At 41.3% G+C, this 18,873-nt stretch overlaps 1 protein-coding gene across 2 annotated transcripts in view; it reads right to left on the reverse strand.

Moving 5' to 3' along the window:
• The window catches only part of top2b (DNA topoisomerase II beta), a 128,805-nt gene that overhangs the window by 23,798 nt on the left and 86,134 nt on the right, over window positions 1-18,873 (reverse strand). For both annotated transcript variants that reach the window (XM_056479753.1, XM_056479752.1), the window contains exons 22-24: window positions 6,837-6,971; window positions 6,528-6,728; window positions 1,710-1,905 (exon numbers count right to left, since the gene is read on the reverse strand). In XM_056479753.1, coding sequence (XP_056335728.1) covers window positions 1,710-1,905; window positions 6,528-6,728; window positions 6,837-6,971 — 532 coding nt within the window. The remainder of the gene's footprint in view (window positions 1-1,709; window positions 1,906-6,527; window positions 6,729-6,836; window positions 6,972-18,873) is intronic.

Genomic DNA, 18,873 nt, shown 5'->3' on the forward strand with positions numbered 1-18,873 from the left:
CTAGCGTACAGGGCCAGCCCTTTTTAGCTCAGAGAATCTTTTTTAGGGTCCATACAAGTTATTTTGTGTAGGGAAGTCCACTTTTGCTTCCCATGCCCTGTTTCACGTTCGAAGAAATGATCACTGCCAACCATTTGTTCAGAGATTTCCCAGGAAGAATGAGTTGAAAAATAAGAGAAAAAAAAACACATTTTCCACAGTAGTTATTTGGTATTTTAAAAGTTAATTCTGTTGTATTTTTATATTTGTATAAATAAGTTGTAGTTCCTTTCAGAGTGTTAGAGTTAGTGTGGGCTAGTGAGGGCTGACCGTGCAGGCAAGTGTAGGCCAATGAGCAAACTCTCAAGTGCCTTCTGCTTGCAGACCACTGAAAGCCCTTAGCCTAGAAGTAAGTGTAAAGAGCAGGGGTGCCCAAGCAGTCCTAGAGAGCCAGTGTCCTGCATAGTTTAGCGTCAACTTTCTTCAACACCTGCCTGGAACTTTCTAGAAGACCTAGAAAAGAGCTTGATTAGCTGGTTCAGGTGTGTTTAATGGGGATTGAAACTAAATTCTGCACGACACCGGCCCTCCAGGACCGAGTTTGGGAACCCCTGGTATAGAGTGACTGAGTATAATTTGGCAAATACTGCAGCTGTTGAAACATATAATGTATTGCTGCAACTTTTTTTTTTTTTTAGCAAAGAATGTACTTGATTAAATTTTGAATATGTGTTTTATTCATAAGAACAGGGCCATTTTGAAAATGCTTTTTGATGCATCATTCATTGCTTAAGTTCCTGCCAAGACCACCCTCTCTGATAAACACTTGGATGTCTGTATAGTGGTTAAATGCACTGCAGACTTTGGGTATTAAATGCAGGTTTTATGTATTTTTTCTTTAAGCATCTTTGAGCATTATCCTCAGTTTTGTCATCATGGAGACATTAGAATACTCAAACACTACTTCTTTATTAGTAATAGCTTTTATCAAGCTATGATCAACTTGATGTGAATCTGTGTTAAAAGAAAGTAGTTACATACACAATAGGGTTTTCCGGGGTTTCTATATATTTTTTTACACATTTTTGTCATTGAACTGTTGTATAAATACAATATCACATTCATGACACGGCAATATGACAGCAGTGCTGATCTACAGTCATAACACTCATTTGATAAGGGGTATATGCACAGCTAGTGTTTTTCAGCCAATGATAAACTACTGGTGAAAGGTTTCTGTAACTATTTAAAATTTTATAAGGTTTGTTTTACAGCATCGACATCGTAATGTAATTAAATAGAATAATTTGAATAAACTTAAGCATTTATTTAGTCATTCAAGCGTAAAATGAGATGATAGACCATGTAACTGCTAGCACTGGCAGTACCAGCAGGCTAGCATAGAAACTCCATTTAAAATACTGAGGTAAAATGAATGTTCATATTTTAAAGAGATGGCAGGGAAAAATGGAATTTAATGCAGTACTTATTTTCCGGTCTGAGACCCTTTTTATGTCAAATATCTATTAGGCAGTGAAGATCACTTATTTTTTAAGAGAAAACAGATCTTAAATGTGGCTATTTTGTAATGGAAAGACAGTTCACCGGAAGCCGTCGGGCTGGCTGGCTAAAAATTAAAACACTTTGTGCACACACACACTCACACTCACTCACTCACACACACGGACAGGATGAACATAAAAAAAATGATGTATGAATAAAAATCTTACCAATAGATAGTTTTCCTTCAATCTTCTCTAGAACAAATCGTGCCTGGTTTGACAGTTTGGCAGATTCAGCACCCAAACTACCCACCAGCCAGTCTTTCCTCAATTTATAATAATGCAGGCGCAACTCAAAAAACTCTTTCAAGATCTCCTGTACAGACTCGTATCGCTTCATACAGCCCATGTGATCAAACAGCACCTATCAAAGACAAAAGTGTGAGAAAAATAATGTACTGTAGAGTTAAAACAATTGATTTTTCCACAGTAAATCATCGTTAAAACTCAGACCATTAGTAATATAGTTTCATATTTTAATTATAAAACACGGTTAATTATTAGAAGTCCCTCAATGTCATAGTTTGAAAAAAATAAAATAAAAAAATCACAGTAAACACTGTCAAGTGCAAAACATTGCAAGTTTCTCTCTTGCATAATACAGTAGTGCTGCAGTACAACTGTATAGTAATCCAGTGTTTGCTTTGCTTTTGTATTTATGATGTTAATGTGGGTGAATTTCAGGATGCAGTAGAGAAATTCAGACAAAATTTAAATCTATTGTTTTCGAATTATCGTCTTTTAGTTCCTGATGCAAATTAAAATGAACATGGCTTGGGATTATATAAAATGCTCAAATAATTTGTTCCATACTATGCCTATTCAAAAAGACAAAACCAAACCAGAGCTATCAGGCTTTGGCGGTGCCCCAGACAATGATCAGTTAGCTTGGATCCTGAGTTCATGGAGCGCATGTACATGAAAGTGAGCAGGTTTAAAATATGAAGGTTTTAAAAACATACATAGTAAAATGAAGAAGCTATCCATGAAAGATGAAAGCTGAAAAAATAACAGCTCACTGTGTTAGAGCAAGTGAACTATGAAGTTAGTCTGTATAGTCGATAATATGTACCTGTATACAGAGGCAAAAAAAAAATCTAAATTGTTTTTAAACTTTATCTATAGTTAAAAAATAAAGCTTATTTATATTGCAGATATCTGTATATTTATAATTATTTAAACAACAACAAAACAATTGCTTGTGTAGTGGATTATTAATCAATAAATCAGTAAAAATAATTATAATAAATTATAATAAATAATCTTTGTTAAACGCAATGGTTAATATAAAATGGTTAATATATAGAGACCTTTAATTTGGAGCAAAATAAACTGTGGGACTGTCTTTGTGTCCAAGCAGGGTGCAAACTGGCAATCCCGGCATGGGAGACAAATGCGCTAATGAGGAGGCTAAAGACCACAGAACAACTTTTGTCTCTCCAAGTACCACCTCAGAAAAAAAATGTCTCTCCAAGTACCACCACAATGACCAGCATTAAAATACAGAAGCATAGTAGTCCCAGAGCTACAGCTCTTCGCAGTTAAAAAAACTAGGCAGCTATAAACATATAGCAGCCTATTCATCAAAACCTAGTAATGTTGCTTGGCCCTTATAAATAAAGGCTATATGTCATCATATTTATATAGAAACAATTTTTGATACATTTTGAAATATAAGTTGCATGTACATATGACATATCTTTGAAATCGAAACATTAACTTGTATTTTAATATAATTTAGAATTACATATTTATCGAGAAATTAGACCTGCTTACTGCACGGTTTTTACAGTATGTCAGAAAAGCGAGTCATTAAAAGCATAAACACACTGCTTGACCAATTCATAGGCGATTTCCATTCATACGTGCTGAATTTCCATGATTTGGTGCAATTGAGATCACATCTTAAGTGAAATGTGAAGTTTGCGTTAACCGTTGCGTGCACCTGACCCCCGTTTTCAGGCAGACCTGGGTAAGGTTCACGGTTCTTCCGTCTCTGTACACAGAGACTAACTTTAATTGTGTTCTACCTCTAAGCTTCAAGCATGGCAAAGTTGCTTGAGACTATGTTCAGTGCCCCGCACTATTTAGAATCACATCCATTAATTTGCCCAAATCTGAGGTAACGAACTAAATCAAAAGCCATGATGCTATTTACAAAACAAATAACTTTATATATTTAAAAAATACACATTATTATACACAACTGCAAACACATATTTTAAAACATTTTTAATAATTATTTTACCAATGCTCCAGCAAGGGGAAATTCTTGCATTTGCAGTAACTGCAATGAGAACAGCACTGGACTAAAAAAGTAATTCTCTAGCACGTATCTGCTCCACAATTTTTATTTTAATCACGCATATTGACCTGCTGCTAACTAGTTATGTGCACCCCTGGTTACATAATTTGTGTTTTTTTTCCATAAGTGCCGCGCACCTTGTTCGTGGTTGTACACTACAGGGAACAGCCAATTTTTATCACATCGATGTTATCATAAATGTCAATAGGTTAAGAATGTGTTCTTTTTTCTTTTATTATTTGACAATTCCAAAAGGAAGCCCATGTACCACAGTTTGAGAACCGTTGTATTAGGGAAAATAGCATATTAAAATGAAATGCTACTTTTGTGCCTTTTAATAGATTTCTTTGCATATTTACTGGTTTAAAATTATTGTTGAATATTATACATTGCTTTAAACCAAAATGATTTTTTTGTAAGTAAATTCTTGAAGTTGAACTATGTGTGCACTATGTGTGTGTATAAACAGTGCCGGAGTTTGGTTCGCATTGCCGGCAATAATAATAATTCTGTTGGCTTCATGGGGCATGGATCTTCAGCATGCACTGGGGTGGTATGCTGCTGAGAGTGACGTGGCTGGGATGAAAATACCAACCACCACAACCTTTTTGAGGGAATGTTTTATCCTTTCTCTGGAAGGTGGGATTAAAAAGGGATGTGAATGTAATGGAGTAGAATACTCATTTTTGTGTCCACTTCATAAAATATGGAATAATAATGGAATATTTTGTAATCCATGATACTTGTGTGTCTCTCTGTGCCTGAGACAACAAATTAAAAGGTATATGTTGATTATATGTCAAGAAAAAGTTTTGCAATCTGTGGCTCTCCAGAAGCACAAATGAAAGATGACACATTCCTTGATCAAAGGAACTACTGTCTCCATCCCTGCCGTTAACTGATAAGTTTGGACAAATGTAATAAAGTGTGTAAACTATAACTTTAACTGACTCAGCATTTTTTTCCTTATTAAACCAGGGATGTCAAACTCAATTCCTAGAGGGCCGCAGCCCTGCACAGTTCCAACCCTAATTACCCTAATTACACAGTTGATCAAACTAATTAAGTCTTTCAGTCTTGTTTGAAACCTATACAGGTAAGTGTGTTGAAGCAGGGCTGGAACTAAACTGAGCAGGGCTGCGGCCCTACAGGAATTGAGTTTGACATCCCTGTATTAAACAATCATAATCTCTACAAGTTCTGGATTTCACCATTTATTACTGCACTAGGTAGGTATTCTGCGTATGCCCCACCAGAAGGATACCCAGAGGATGGCTCAGGGCAGCTTACTACTTGGGAAGGCCTCAGGATCTCCCATAGGAGCTGGAGGCACACTTGGAAGCAAACCATTCCAGTGCATGCTGAAGGTCCATATTCGATGAAGCCAACAGAAGAACATCATTTGCAAATAGCAGAGATGAAATCCTGTGGTTCCCAAAAAAGACCCCCTCACCCTAGGCTGCACCTAGAAATTCTGTCCACAAAAATGAGGAACAAACTGGTCACAAAGGGCAGCCCTGCTGGTGTCCAACATGCACCATGAACGAGACTTGACATTGCCAGCAATGAGAACCACACTCTGCTCTGTTCACACAGGGACTAGACAGCCTCCACAGAATGCCATGAAAGACGAGGGAAATACATGTGTGCGCACGTGAACAGTATATTTTCAAAAAACTGTTTAAATAATCATGTTTTTATATTGTGTGCTGAGGAAAACAATTGCAAAAACATGACATACCTAAATCAAAACATTAGTGCCTAGAGGAATAAAATCAACCCAGGTTCATTTTGAAAACGTAGTCCCGTGGATGTTTCTGGAGACCGCGAATTATGTAGCCAGGGGTTAATAAAATTTTTTTTTTTAAACGATCGCTACGGGGTGGTGTGATGCCATTCCTTTTCGCGCTTGCCGGCTGACCGCTTACCCCGTGTGGAAGGCTTTCCCGCTGCAACCAGTTAGCTCGCCGTGTACGTCGGCATTCTTGAGACACAAAGAGGATGACCACGACGATGACGGGGTTCAAGTACGGCCAAGAGCGGGTCCAGAAATCAGGTAAGACAAAAACAGAATTCAAAAAATAAAATAAATGAGTGAATAACAGGGTGAGAATGTGGTAAAATCCGAAAACGTGGTAAAAATCAGAAAAGGGCTTTTCTTTTTCTGGACGGCTTTTGTAAATTGTTGGTTGGGTTTTAGGGAAGTAAGTGGGTAGGTGGGTCAATCGATGTAATTGGTTGGGTTTAGGGAAGGAGGAGGGTGGGTCTTTCGATTGGTCAGCTGGCCAGTCAGTCATCTAGTCATTCAGCCAGTCAGACAGACATTCGGTCAACAGCGGCCTCTGGTGGGTTTACGCGAGAACAGCGGGCACGAACGGCACTCGCAAGAGAAATTTGAGATACGAAAAAGCGCACGCAGTGACCTCTCATGAATTCGCGAAAACAAAAACTGCAAAAATACGTACCTCCCGGGATGTATTTCGCGGTCTCCAGAAACGTCTACGAGACTAAGTTTTTTAGAATGAGCCCATGTTGAATAAAATTGTATGATGTTAATGCAATTTAAAACCTTAATTTTCATAAACATCCATTTAATGACTGTGCTCTCAGTGCTGAAACCCTGAATAAAGTTTGAAATTGTGTTCGCTCGAATCAGAAGCATTAGAAGGGAAGGCACGTACCATGGAGTTACAGGTGAGTGATGACTGTAATTTGAAGACCTTATGAAGACCGGCTGCCTCTGCCTGTGCCAGTTTCTCCTCTGTCATGCGCACCACAAACTTCACAGTAGTATCAGTGTGGTATTCCTTATAGTCGCTGATCAGAGGAGGGGTTTTATCTGTTCCTTGGAGCATGGGCTCCAGAACTGACTCTTTATAAGCCTGAAAAAAGAAAAGAAAATAGATTATATAAGATAATTTCTGGACTCCTCAGTGCAGCATTATTCTAATTAATACATATTTCATTAAAACAAGACAAAGTGACCTTACCTGAGTCCATGTACGAACAGGAAGTTCACTAATCTCAATGGTATTTTTGTCTAGCACGGACACTTCTCCACTGACCAAATACTGGTTCTGTCCCAGTTCATGAATGGTACCTTTAAAGTTCTTGTAGCTGGGAAGCTGTGAAAACATGAAATAAACAGAATGAGCAATTTAAGCTTAAGCTAAACATGAGCTTGATGATCAATACATTTTAATCACAAAACAGCACACCTCCCGACTGATAACAAAACAACTGCATTTAAAGAAAATAAATACCCTTACAATAAAGAAGTAATATTAGTTTACTTCTTTTAAACAAACAAAAAAAGACAGCAGTTTACCTTTTATGTACTTCTTTAAATAGTATTTTCTTTATGAAAAAGAAGATTACGGTGTAGAAGTTTGTGTATTATTAGTATACTTCTTTTAAAGAATCCAAAAATAAAGTATACTTTCAGTTTGCTTTTTATAAACTTCTTTGAACTTGTACTTTGGGAACTTCTCAGAAATATTGAACTTAAAGGGCACCTAGGTTAGCCCTTTTTTCAGATTTAATATAAGTGTTTTGCATCTCCAGAATGTTTCTGTAAAGTTTCAGCTCAAAACACCCATCAGATTTTTTATTATACCTTTTATTAAATTCCTATTTATACATTTTTGTTAGGGTTCTGCCACTCTGGTCTTGTTAATTCTTGTTTTGGTGGCAGAGTCCAGACACTAGCTCTGTCTTGTCCTGTCCTGTAGTGCTCGGCTCGAGTTTTCTTGGGTCGAGCACTTGTTTTGTCATTGTCTGGGTGCGCGTCGTCATAGGTGCGCGCGGACCGTGCGCGCTCCCGCTTGATGCGGCCGCGCACTCTTGTACTCGTGTTTGTGTTTTGTTTCGTTAGCATCGCGCTGTTTCATTCTCAGCGTCTCCGTCTAGTTGGTCTCGGTTTTGGTTGGCGCTGAGACGAAACATGCGTGTTGCATTTATGTGAGCGCACGGTAAGGTGTTTTCACATATCGTGTGCTCGTGTCTTGCGTCTTGTCAAAGCACGTGGCTCTGTGTTTACATTGGTCACGTGCTTTTGTTGTGTGCTTCAGTGTTGTGTTTGTCTTGTCATTCGAACACACGGTTAATGAGTTCTCTCATTGGCTGCGTGTTCTAGTCTTGTTTTATGTGAGCACATGGCTTGTGTTGTCTCTTTGTGTCTTGTGCTCTCCCGTCTATCGTCTAGTCCCACCCTCCTTGTTAACCCTTTATTATTAGTTTATTAGATTCACATTTTTAACACCTGTCTGTTCACCTGTGTGTTAATTTACTCCTGCTTATATTCTCCTCATGTCTGCTGTCCTGTGCCAGTTCGTCATCGTATGTTGCCACATCGTGTTACCTTGTCGTGTGTCTGTTCCACTCCTGATCCCTGTCAGCCTGCCCAGTCTAGTTGTTTGTTTATTTGTTTTGTTTATGTTTTCCCCCTTGGGGTAGTTTGTTTTGCTGTTTTTGCCTTTTATTTTGTTGTATTATAAATAAATCCTACTTTACCCTGCACTTGGGTCCTCGCCCCTTTTTCCCCTCACTGGATCGTGACAATTTTTTCACTGAGTGGCGGTTTTGGTGTACTGCCCCTTTAAGGCTAGTCCTCCCCGACCACCGCTTCTATGTGCCTTTCTGCGTGCCTTAATCTCCTCCCTCGGCTGCGTCAGACAACAAACAGACTTAAAGGAAGCAGATCTCACGTAGCGTTAGTGAGAAATACTACTGTAAGAACCTTACCAATGAGTATTTATTGTGCAGTTGCATCGCAGAGTCACACAAAGTTTACGCGCGCACACACACGCGCGCACACACACACACACACACACACACACACACCACACACACAGAGCGCTTGTTTAGCTTTGCACTCTTTTTGCACGCAAATGTGACAGGCTACAGGTTAATCTCCACGGCTGTATTAATATGTGTTATATTAATGTACAAAATAACCCTGATTTAACATCCACAAACCGGGATTGAAGCGTCTTCCTTTATAATTGTTCTGAGACGTATTTAAGGTCGTTAGGGCCAAAACGTATGCAACTAACACGTTTACACGTTATTACGTGTTAACACGTAATTTATGCGTTAACACGTAGGTACATGTTAACACGTGATTTACGGGTTAACACGCGATTTTTTTTAAACTAGTGTCATTTTTAAAGCACTATCATTTAAAGGGCACCTATGGAAAAAAAATCTACTTTTCAAGCTGTTTAGACAGACATATGTGCATGTATGGTGTATAGACCGTCATATTGGGGTGATACAAGCACACCCAGTGCTTTTTTTTCAATTTAACAACATAAAAAACAGTGGACCAATTGGAGCGGTTTTCAAACCGACCGCAACTTCATGTAGGAGTGCGGTCCCCCCTGCCCACCAATATTGATTGACAGGCGCGTCATCATATTCTCAGTTTGTTGATTCACGTTCGCCATTTTCAGCGTGAGTCGAAGCGATATCACTAAAGGAACACCCTAGCTTTATTTTTAGATGCAAGGCTCATTGGGCTCAACACAAGAGCAATATTCTCCACATTATTGCACTAATCGGAATTATTGGTTGTATCTTTAGGTAGGTTTGCAAACATGTGTACTTCTCATTGAGTCTACCTTATACTTCAGCCGTTTGCATTTCTCGCGATCCCAGAAGCTCCCTGTGATCTTAACTAGCATGCGTTTTAGAATTCTAAACATAGGTTTCTATCAGGGTACACTCAAGTCGACGGCTGGGCACCGCGGACCGCTGCAGACTTGAAGCGCCGTTGTGTGTACCCTGATAGAAACCTATGTTTAGAATTCAAAAATGCGTGGCGCGACAATTCGGGACACTTCATGTTTCTGCCGCGCCACAGAGTGTCTGGTGTGCCGTCTGGCAGCTTCGAGCGGCGCATCCGGTGCCTCAGTCAAAGTTAATTCAGTGTGCATGGTTATTAGTTTCTGTGTACAAGATTGGCACTTGAAACTAGCACACACTTGGCTGTAAAACTGTACAAAGACACATATGATTTTGTACTCTGCTTGGTCTGTGTCCGAGTTGTACAAGTACGACTGAATGCGGAGCCTCTCACTCCTGCTCCTCAAACACAGAGCGGGTGAGCTCATGGCCCCGCCCCCTTGGTACGTTGGGCGGGAAGCCGAAACTAATTTATATGTGAAGCAACACACCCCTAAATCAGCGAACTGAGGACACGCCCCCAACATGACACTTTTTAACACATTATAATAAAAAAAAAATCTGAATTGAGTTTTGAACTGAACCTAAACTGGCACACTCAGAAGAACCATAATATTATTATTAAATCATAAAAAGGTAAACTATGTGCCCTTTACTAATTTCTCCAACCTGCTCATTTTAAAATGTATAATGACATTTCACTTAAATCACAATAAATGTTTTGCAGTCAATGATCTGTAGTAGATATTTTGTATTATGAAAGGGCAGACATATTCTGCAGTGTTATGTTTGGTGGCCGGGGACATTATAATTCTTGTCATTCAGCTGCTGAGATTTCTTTAAAAACGTGTCCAGAGAAATCAGTATGAGCTTTATTTGACAAGTGTGGGCAAACACCCAAGAACACCCAAGTTGTTTTTTTTCAGAAGCACAGGATACATACAAATCAACACAAGAACACAGAATGACATAAGTGGATATAAAATAAACAAAACATTTTGGTTACAAAAATCATAAACAGTAAGGGTTGTGTATATGTATGACCATAAAAACAGGTAGCAACTGATCTAATAATAAAGATCTATAGAGATAAAGAGGTGTAAAGATCTGAAGGTTGGCCAGGTGCACAGCAATAATCCTCTCCATTGTCCTGACAGTCCGCTGCAGTCTTCTTATGTCTGATCCAAACCAGACAGTAATTGAAGTTTTGTTAGATGAAGTGGCTGCACATTCTCATGCTGTTTGTAACAGTGCGTTAATTACTAAACACATAAATGATTTAATGCAGAGTAACCTATGCTGGTGATGTTTCTGTCTGCAAATAAGTCACATATTGTATAACTAATATTTTATAGCAATACTGTTTTTCTTTATAATTATATGTTATACATTTATGCTTGTAATAAATATTTATTGTTTGCAGAACTTTGCACTTTTTGTCTCTGTATGGAAGCTCCAATCACCAAGACAAAACATTCTTGTGCAAACAGTTGAGGTAAGAAAAACCCAAATAAATAACTAAATCAAAATTACAAGATAAAAAGCAGAAATTATGATTTAATAACTCAAAATTATGACTGAATATATTTGTAGAAATTACATTATGACAATAGGTGGCGAAAAAAAAACATCTAAATGTGGAACTTAATTCTCTAAAGATGATTTTATAAAATGAAGTTTTTTTCCAAGAGAGTTATTGAATCTTTAACTGAGAATTGTGTGAAAATATGAATTCATTTTACATAAAACATATTCAAAAAATGTATTATATATTTGAACATGTACATATTTGTTGGTTGGTTACATACACACACATACATACATACACACACACACGCTAAGGGGCAATTTTTTCGATATTCATTTTCATTTCGGCTTAGTTCCTTTATTAATTTGGTTTCACCACAGGGGAATGAACCGCCAACTCATCCAGAATGAGTTACACAACGGATGCCCTTTCAGCTGTAGCCCATCACTGGGAAACATTCACACAGACTCATTACAGACAATTTAGAGTACCCAATTTACCTATACAGCATGTCTTTGGACTTGTGGGGGAAACCAGAGCACCTGGGGGAAACCCACGCAAGAACGGGGAGCAGGGATGGGCAAAAATACAATTAAATTCATTCATTTTCTTTTCGGTTTAGTCCATTTATTTACCAGGGGTCGCCACAGCAGAATAAAAAAAAAAACAAAACACCAACTTAACCAGCATATGTTTTATGCAGCGGATGCCCTTCCAGCTGCAACCCATCACTAGGAAACACCCATACACACGATGGACAATTTAGCCTACCTAATTCACTTTTACAGCACGTCTTTGGACTTGTGGGGGAAACCGGAGCAAACCCACGCGAACATGCAAACTCCACACTGAAATGGCAACTGACCCAGCCAAGGCTTGAACCAGCGACCTTCTTGCTTTGAGGCAACAGCATACTGCACCAACACAATCACCTCAATACATTGAAATGCATTTTAAAATACATCAATTTTACGTGTATCGAAATAGACTACAAAATACAGCAGCCACAAATGTATCTAAATAAAATCCTTTTACAAGAGAGCATGGCATAGGTGGTCAATCCCTTCACAATTAAACAAGTCAAGTAAACAATGTTTGACAGTAACAGCGTTTGAGCACGTTTAATACAGCTTCTGTCAACTTATTCACCTCTACATGAGGCATTCATAAACTTGTTTCTTTTTAGTATAAATTTCATAGAGAAAATCCTGTCTTGAAGAGGTTTGCTTTAATCACTAAAAAAAAAATGCAGATAAAGAGTTAGACTATATTGCTTCATTGTGTTTGGGTTCATTGAGAGGCCAGTAAAATGGACACTCTTAACGGTCTTCACTTTTAAGAGTTATATGAAGAGGTTGTTAAATTTTTTTGGTTTACATGTTTTTATTACTACATTTTACAAATTAAATCTTTACTCAAATGTAAAAAAAATAATAATAATAATAATAATTTCTGAAATATTTCTGAAAATATCCAGTTTTAATAAATTTCCATGAATCATGTTTTCAAGTGTACTCTTCAATGGTTTACAATTTATTATTATTTTTGTTTGTTTAAAAAAGGTGTAACAGACTAAAATTTGATACAAATATTAAGTTAGAATAAAAAAAGAAAATGTGGAGAACAAACTTCAATCCTTAGCCCGAGTGAAGAGTCAGCAGAAGGTCAAGAAGAAAAAAAAAAAAAAAAAAAAAAAAAAAAAAAAAAAAAAAAAAAATTTGAATTTATTTTATAGAAATAAAAGAAACTATTAAAAATATAGGAACTTTAATAGAAACTAGATGTCAAGCTGAGATAGTATAGCCTAAAACCACAAACAGAAAGCAGCTAAGTTTACAGGACTAGCTTACCTAATACAAAAATAAAAATAAAGCCTCAAAAGATGGGAATAAATAAATAAAAATAAAAAATAAATAAAAAACCGACAAACTTCCCTGAGCTTCCTCTCTCAAACAAACAGGTGAAATGATATACAATAAAATAAAGGCACTCACCCTTTAGGCACACTTGGAAGTAAATCTTAAATTAAGTACACAAAATATTAAATAGCAATGGACATGCAGGCACAATAATGTTACTTTGGCTTTAAGGCTTAATCAAACTAACAAAAACACTAGAGAACACTATCACAAAAACCAAAACCTCATGCAGTATTTATAGCCAAACCACTCTGACTCAGGCAGGTTCATAATGATTAGCAGCTGGGAGCCAATTAACCTGAGAGCCAGGGAGAGCACAAGGGTGAAATTTTTTTAAAATGGTCAAAGGTGGAAAAGAAAGCACAATACAAGGAGCACAATACAATATGCAAGGCTTACACATAAAATTATGTTTTGGCTGTAACAAATACAAAACATAAAACATGACATCCGTAAAAATGGACTTATCCGTTTTTGCAAAGTCTGGAGTCTGCAGTCTGTATAGACTGGAGTAGTATTAAATATTTGTGTATTATATATACTGTTGAATGCCACTTTGACATCTTTAGACAGAATTATAATATATATATATATATATATATATATATATATATATATATATATATATATATTTAATTTTTTCCAGAATTTAAATTTCCTATAAAGATTTCATGTTTCATTAGATTCATTCTTTTTAAAGAATTAAAGAAGTGACACATTTAGGCCTCCACCTTGGACCTCAAATTTTGACTTTTTATCCAATAATTTAAACTTTTCTAAATCATAATCTCTATTTCTAAAGCATGATTTTGCCCTATGGCAGAAACTGGCTTCAATAAATAACTGAACCAGACATTAAACAGCAGGGTGTCACGGATTGGCCAGGCTCTTCCACCAGCATCACGCAAAGATCACCATCACCTGAGTATTAACCACACACAGCTGCACCCAATCACTTATAGTCACTACATAAGCACACACCTCACTTCACTCAGTGTCCGGTCTCGTTCCTACGAAGCGGACTCTGAGTGAACACCTCCTGGTAATCACTATCCCTCGATATCAGTATATTGTACTTATCTGCTCTCTGTCTCTCCTAGTTTGTCCAGTGTTCCCGGTATCCTGTCTGCCTTGTGTTTATCGTCAGTCCGTCTTCCCCGCAAGCCCTCTGGTGTGTGCATTCGGTCTCCCTCAGTATCCGTCATCCAACCTGCCACCAAGGATCATCAGAACAACCAGACTCCACTCACTTCTCCTCCGTTCTCCTTGTGTGCTTATATGTTGTAAATAAACATCGTTAATATCTCACTCACCTTCCTTGTCCGTCTGCTTCCCATAACAGAAGACCGGAACCTCTACAATCAACAGCATGAGCACTCACGATCCCATTCAAGAGTTGGTGGACTCGTTGAAGAGAGTATTATTGCCATCTACTTCACTTCCCGAAGCACCACCAGCACCGAGCACTTCTTCACCGTCCACCCACTCATCCAGTCCCATGGCTCGACCAGCGCCCTACTCTGGCGGGGCGGAGGAGTGCAATGGATTTCTTTTGCAATGTTCTCTAATATTCACCATGCAACCTGAGTTATATCCCACAGATCGGTCCAAAATCGCGTTCATCATCTCCCTTCTCTCTGGATCGGCTCTTCGGTGGGCAGAAACCATCTGGCAACAGTCTGGGCCGGTAACCAGCTCCATTCAAGCTTTCATCAAGTACTTTAAGGAGGTTTTTGGACGCGCAGATGCAGAAGTAGCAGCTGGAGAACAGTTATACCATCTCAAACAGGGAGCCATGTCCACTCAGGATTATGCGCTCCGGTTCCGTACTCTGGCTGCTGCTAGCGGATGGAATGAGCGATCTCTCCTCACCACCTACCGGCTCGGACTGGAGCCCAGCCTCCGACTACAGCTAGCAGCCCTCGACGATACCTTGGGGTTGGAGAAATTCATCCAACAATCCCTCCGCTGTTCAGATCGTCTGAGGGCCTACCAGCACGATCTTCCACCTGTACCCCAAGCACTCCTCCGTTCGCCAGAGCCAGCAGTCCCTCCAGAACCTGAACCAATGATCGTGGAATCTGGTAGACTCACCATCACTGAGCGACAGAGGAGGCTGACCCGGGGTCTATGTATGTACTGTGGTGTCGAAGGACATGTCAGGCTGGACTGTCCCATTCGTCCAGCACGTCCCTTGGTGAGTATTCAGTTCTCCCATTGAAAAAATACATCCTCTCACCACCAATGTCCAGTTAACTACCCCCTCTGTATCTGTTTCAGTCACGTCCCTCATCGACTCCGGGTCAGCTGGAAATTTCATCTCGTACGCCCTCTGTCGCCAGCTCCAACTTAACACCGAAGCCTCGACGCACGTCTACCAGATCCAACCCATAACCAACGCAATCCATTCCCAGGCACGTATCCATCGCAAATGTGAACCTATCAATCTCCAAGTGGGATTGCTCCACAAGGAGGAGATCCAATTTCTGGTTCTGGAGGGTGCATCCATGGACATCATTCTAGAGCGCCCGTGGCTGGTGAAGCACTATCCCATCCTCTCTTGGGGCACAGGAGAAATAAAGAAATGGGGTGAAGACTGCAAAACCAGATGTTTTCCCGACCTACCTGTTCAACTTCAGAAACCACTTACCATCTATGTCACGTCTGTTGAAAGTCCAGTCGATAAACGATCCATTCAAATCCCGAAGATATACTCCGCATATGAAGACGTTTTTTGCCCCAAGAGAGCTTCCCAGCTACCTCCACATCGGCCATGGGACTGCGCCATAGACCTGCTGCCAGACGCTCCTATGCCCAAAGGTAGGATCTACCCGTTGTCCCTTCCGGAAACTAAGGCCATGGAGGAGTATATTCAGGAAGCACTGAGTCAGGGGTATATCCGCCAGTCCACGTCACCCGCTGCCTCAAGCTTTTTCTTTGTGGCCAAGAAGGATGGAGGGCTGCGTCCTTGCATCGATTATCGAGTTCTGAATCAAGGAACAATTAAGTTCCGGTATCCCCTTCCTCTCGTCCCTGCGGCCGTGGAACAACTCCGATCCGCCAAGGTATTCACGAAGTTGGACCTCCGCAGCGCCTACAATCTGGTCAGAATACGTGAGGGGGACGAGTGGAAGACGGCGTTTGTGACCCCTACAGGGCACTACGAATACCTGGTCATGCCCTATGGTCTGGTCAACGCCCCCTCCGTATTCCAGAACTTCATTCACGAAGTCCTCCGGGAGTTCCTCCATATCTCCGTCATAGTCTACATTGATGACATCCTGATTTACTCCTGGAGTGAGGCCGAACACCGCCACCACGTTGCGGAGGTCCTACAAACCCTCAGAGACCATCAATTGTACCTCAAGGCTGAAAAATGCTCCTTCCACCTACCGTCTGTTCAGTTCTTGGGGTACATTATTGATCAGAAAGGGGTTCGCATGGACGAGGGGAAGGTCACTGCCGTTGTCTCCTGGCCACAACCAACAACTATTAAAGAACTCCAGCGATTTCTAGGGTTTGCCAATTTCTATAGACGATTCATCCACAACTACAGTCTCATTACCGCTCCGCTGACCAACCTACTCAAAAACCACCCCAAGAAACTCTCCTGGCCTCCCGAAGCCGATGCAGCCTTCCAAACCCTCAAACAATCCTTCACTCAAGCTCCACTCCTGACTCACCCCGATCCTGAAATCCCGTTCGTGGTCGAGGTAGATGCCTCGACAACTGGAGTGGGAGCCATCCTGTCACAACATCAAGGTACACCAGCATTACTCCATCCATGCGCCTATTTCTCAAGGAAGCTCAGCCCGGCGGAGAGAAACTATGACATCGGAAATCGGGAGCTATTGGCTATCAAGCTTGCCCTGGAAGAATGGCGACACTGGCTGGAGGGAGCCAAACATCCTTTCCAGGTGATTACAGACCATAAGAATCTCCAGTACCTCAAAGAAGCCAAAAGACTCTGTCCTCGTCAGGCCCGATGGTCCCTGTTCTTCTCCCGATTCCAATTCTCAATATCTTACCGACCTGGGTCATAGAACATCCGAGCGGACGCACTTTCCCGTATTTATGATCAGCCGGAAATCATGGAGACCCCAGCCAGAATCCTCCCAGAACAGATCACGGTCTGTCCCATCACCTGGTCCGCTCCTACAGTCATCGCCACTCCCGAATCCAGGACTCCGCCGGGCTGTCCCCCCCAATCGTCGCTTCATTCCTGAAAACCAACGGGTAGATCTGATTCATTCCACCCATACATCTTTGGGCACAGGGCATCCCGGGACCAACAACACCCTCTCGCTGCTATCCCAACGCTTTTGGTGGCCGCACATGGCGAGGGATGTGAGGAGATACGTTCAAGGCTGTAGAGAGTGCGCTATGTCAAAGAGTCCTCGCCATCTACCTGCAGGTAAACTCCATCCCTTGCCCATCCCAAACCGCCCCTGGTCACACCTAGGAGTTGACTTCATGACAGATCTCCCATCATCTGAAGGTAATACCTGCATTTTAGTCATTGTCGATCGATTTTCTAAATTCTGCCGTCTGATTCCCTTGAAGGGTCTGCCCACAGCCCTAGAAACCGCCGAAACCCTATTCAACCATGTCTTCCGATGCTTTGGGTTACATGAAGACATAGTCTCGGACCGAGGACCCCAGTTCATCTCCAGACTATGGAAAGCCTTCTTCAGACTCCTAGGTGTGACCGTCAGCCTCTCGTCTGGCTATCATCCACAGACCAACGGCCAGACAGAGAGGAAGATCCAAGAAGTGGGGCGGTTCCTCAGAACATTCTGTCACGGTCATCAAAACTCCTGGAGCCAGTTTCTGGGCTGGGCGGAATACGCCCAGAATTCCCTGCGGCAACCTACCACCGGACTTATGCCATTCCAGTGTATTCTGGGCTTCCAACCTCCACTCTTTCCCTGGGATGGCGAACCTTCTGATGTCCCCGCAGTGGATTACTGGTTCCGGGAGAGCGAGAGGGTCTGGGACGATGCTCATCACCATCTCCAGAGGGCAGTTCGCAGAGCCAAGGAGGTCTCCGACAAGAGGAGGATTCCAGGTCCTAGCTATGCGCCGGGGCAGAAAGTTTGGCTCTCCACCAGAGACATCCGCTTGCGACTGCCCTCCCGAAAACTTAGTCCCAGATTTGTTGGTCCCTTCACCATCCTGGAGCAGGTCAACCCCGTCACGTTTAAGTTACAGTTACCACCACAATATAGAATCCACCCCACATTCCACGTGTCACTCCTCAAACCCTTTCACGACCCTCTGATTCCCTCCACAGAGCCTGGCCATGAAGAGGAACCTCCTCCCCCACTGATGTCGGAAGTCGGATCCATCTACAAGATCAAGGACATTCTACGGTCCCGACGTCGTGGTGGTCAGCTGGAATATCTTGTCGACTGGGAGGGATACGGTCCGGAGGAGAGATCTTGGGTCCCCAGATCAGATATATTAGATCCTGCACTTATGGAGGAGTTCCACTCCAATCACCCCGAGTTTCCAGCACCTCGTGGACGTGGTAGACCACCACGGCGTCGGAGGTATAGGCCCTCAGGAGCGGGCCCTGGGGAGGGGGGTAATGTCACAGATTGGCCAGGCTCTTCCACCAGCATCACGCAAAGATCACCATCACCTGAGTATTAACCACACACAGCTGCACCCAATCACTTATAGTCACTACATAAGCACACACCTCACTTCACTCAGTGTCCGGTCTCGTTCCTACGAAGCGGACTCTGAGTGAACACCTCCTGGTAATCACTATCCCTCGATATCAGTATATTGTACTTATCTGCTCTCTGTCTCTCCTAGTTTGTCCAGTGTTCCCGGTATCCTGTCTGCCTTGTGTTTATCGTCAGTCTGTCTTCCCCGCAAGCCCTCTGG

The sequence above is a fragment of the Danio aesculapii genome, chromosome 19, assembly GCF_903798145.1.
Source record: "Danio aesculapii chromosome 19, fDanAes4.1, whole genome shotgun sequence".
NCBI classification, from domain to species: domain Eukaryota; kingdom Metazoa; phylum Chordata; class Actinopteri; order Cypriniformes; family Danionidae; genus Danio; species Danio aesculapii.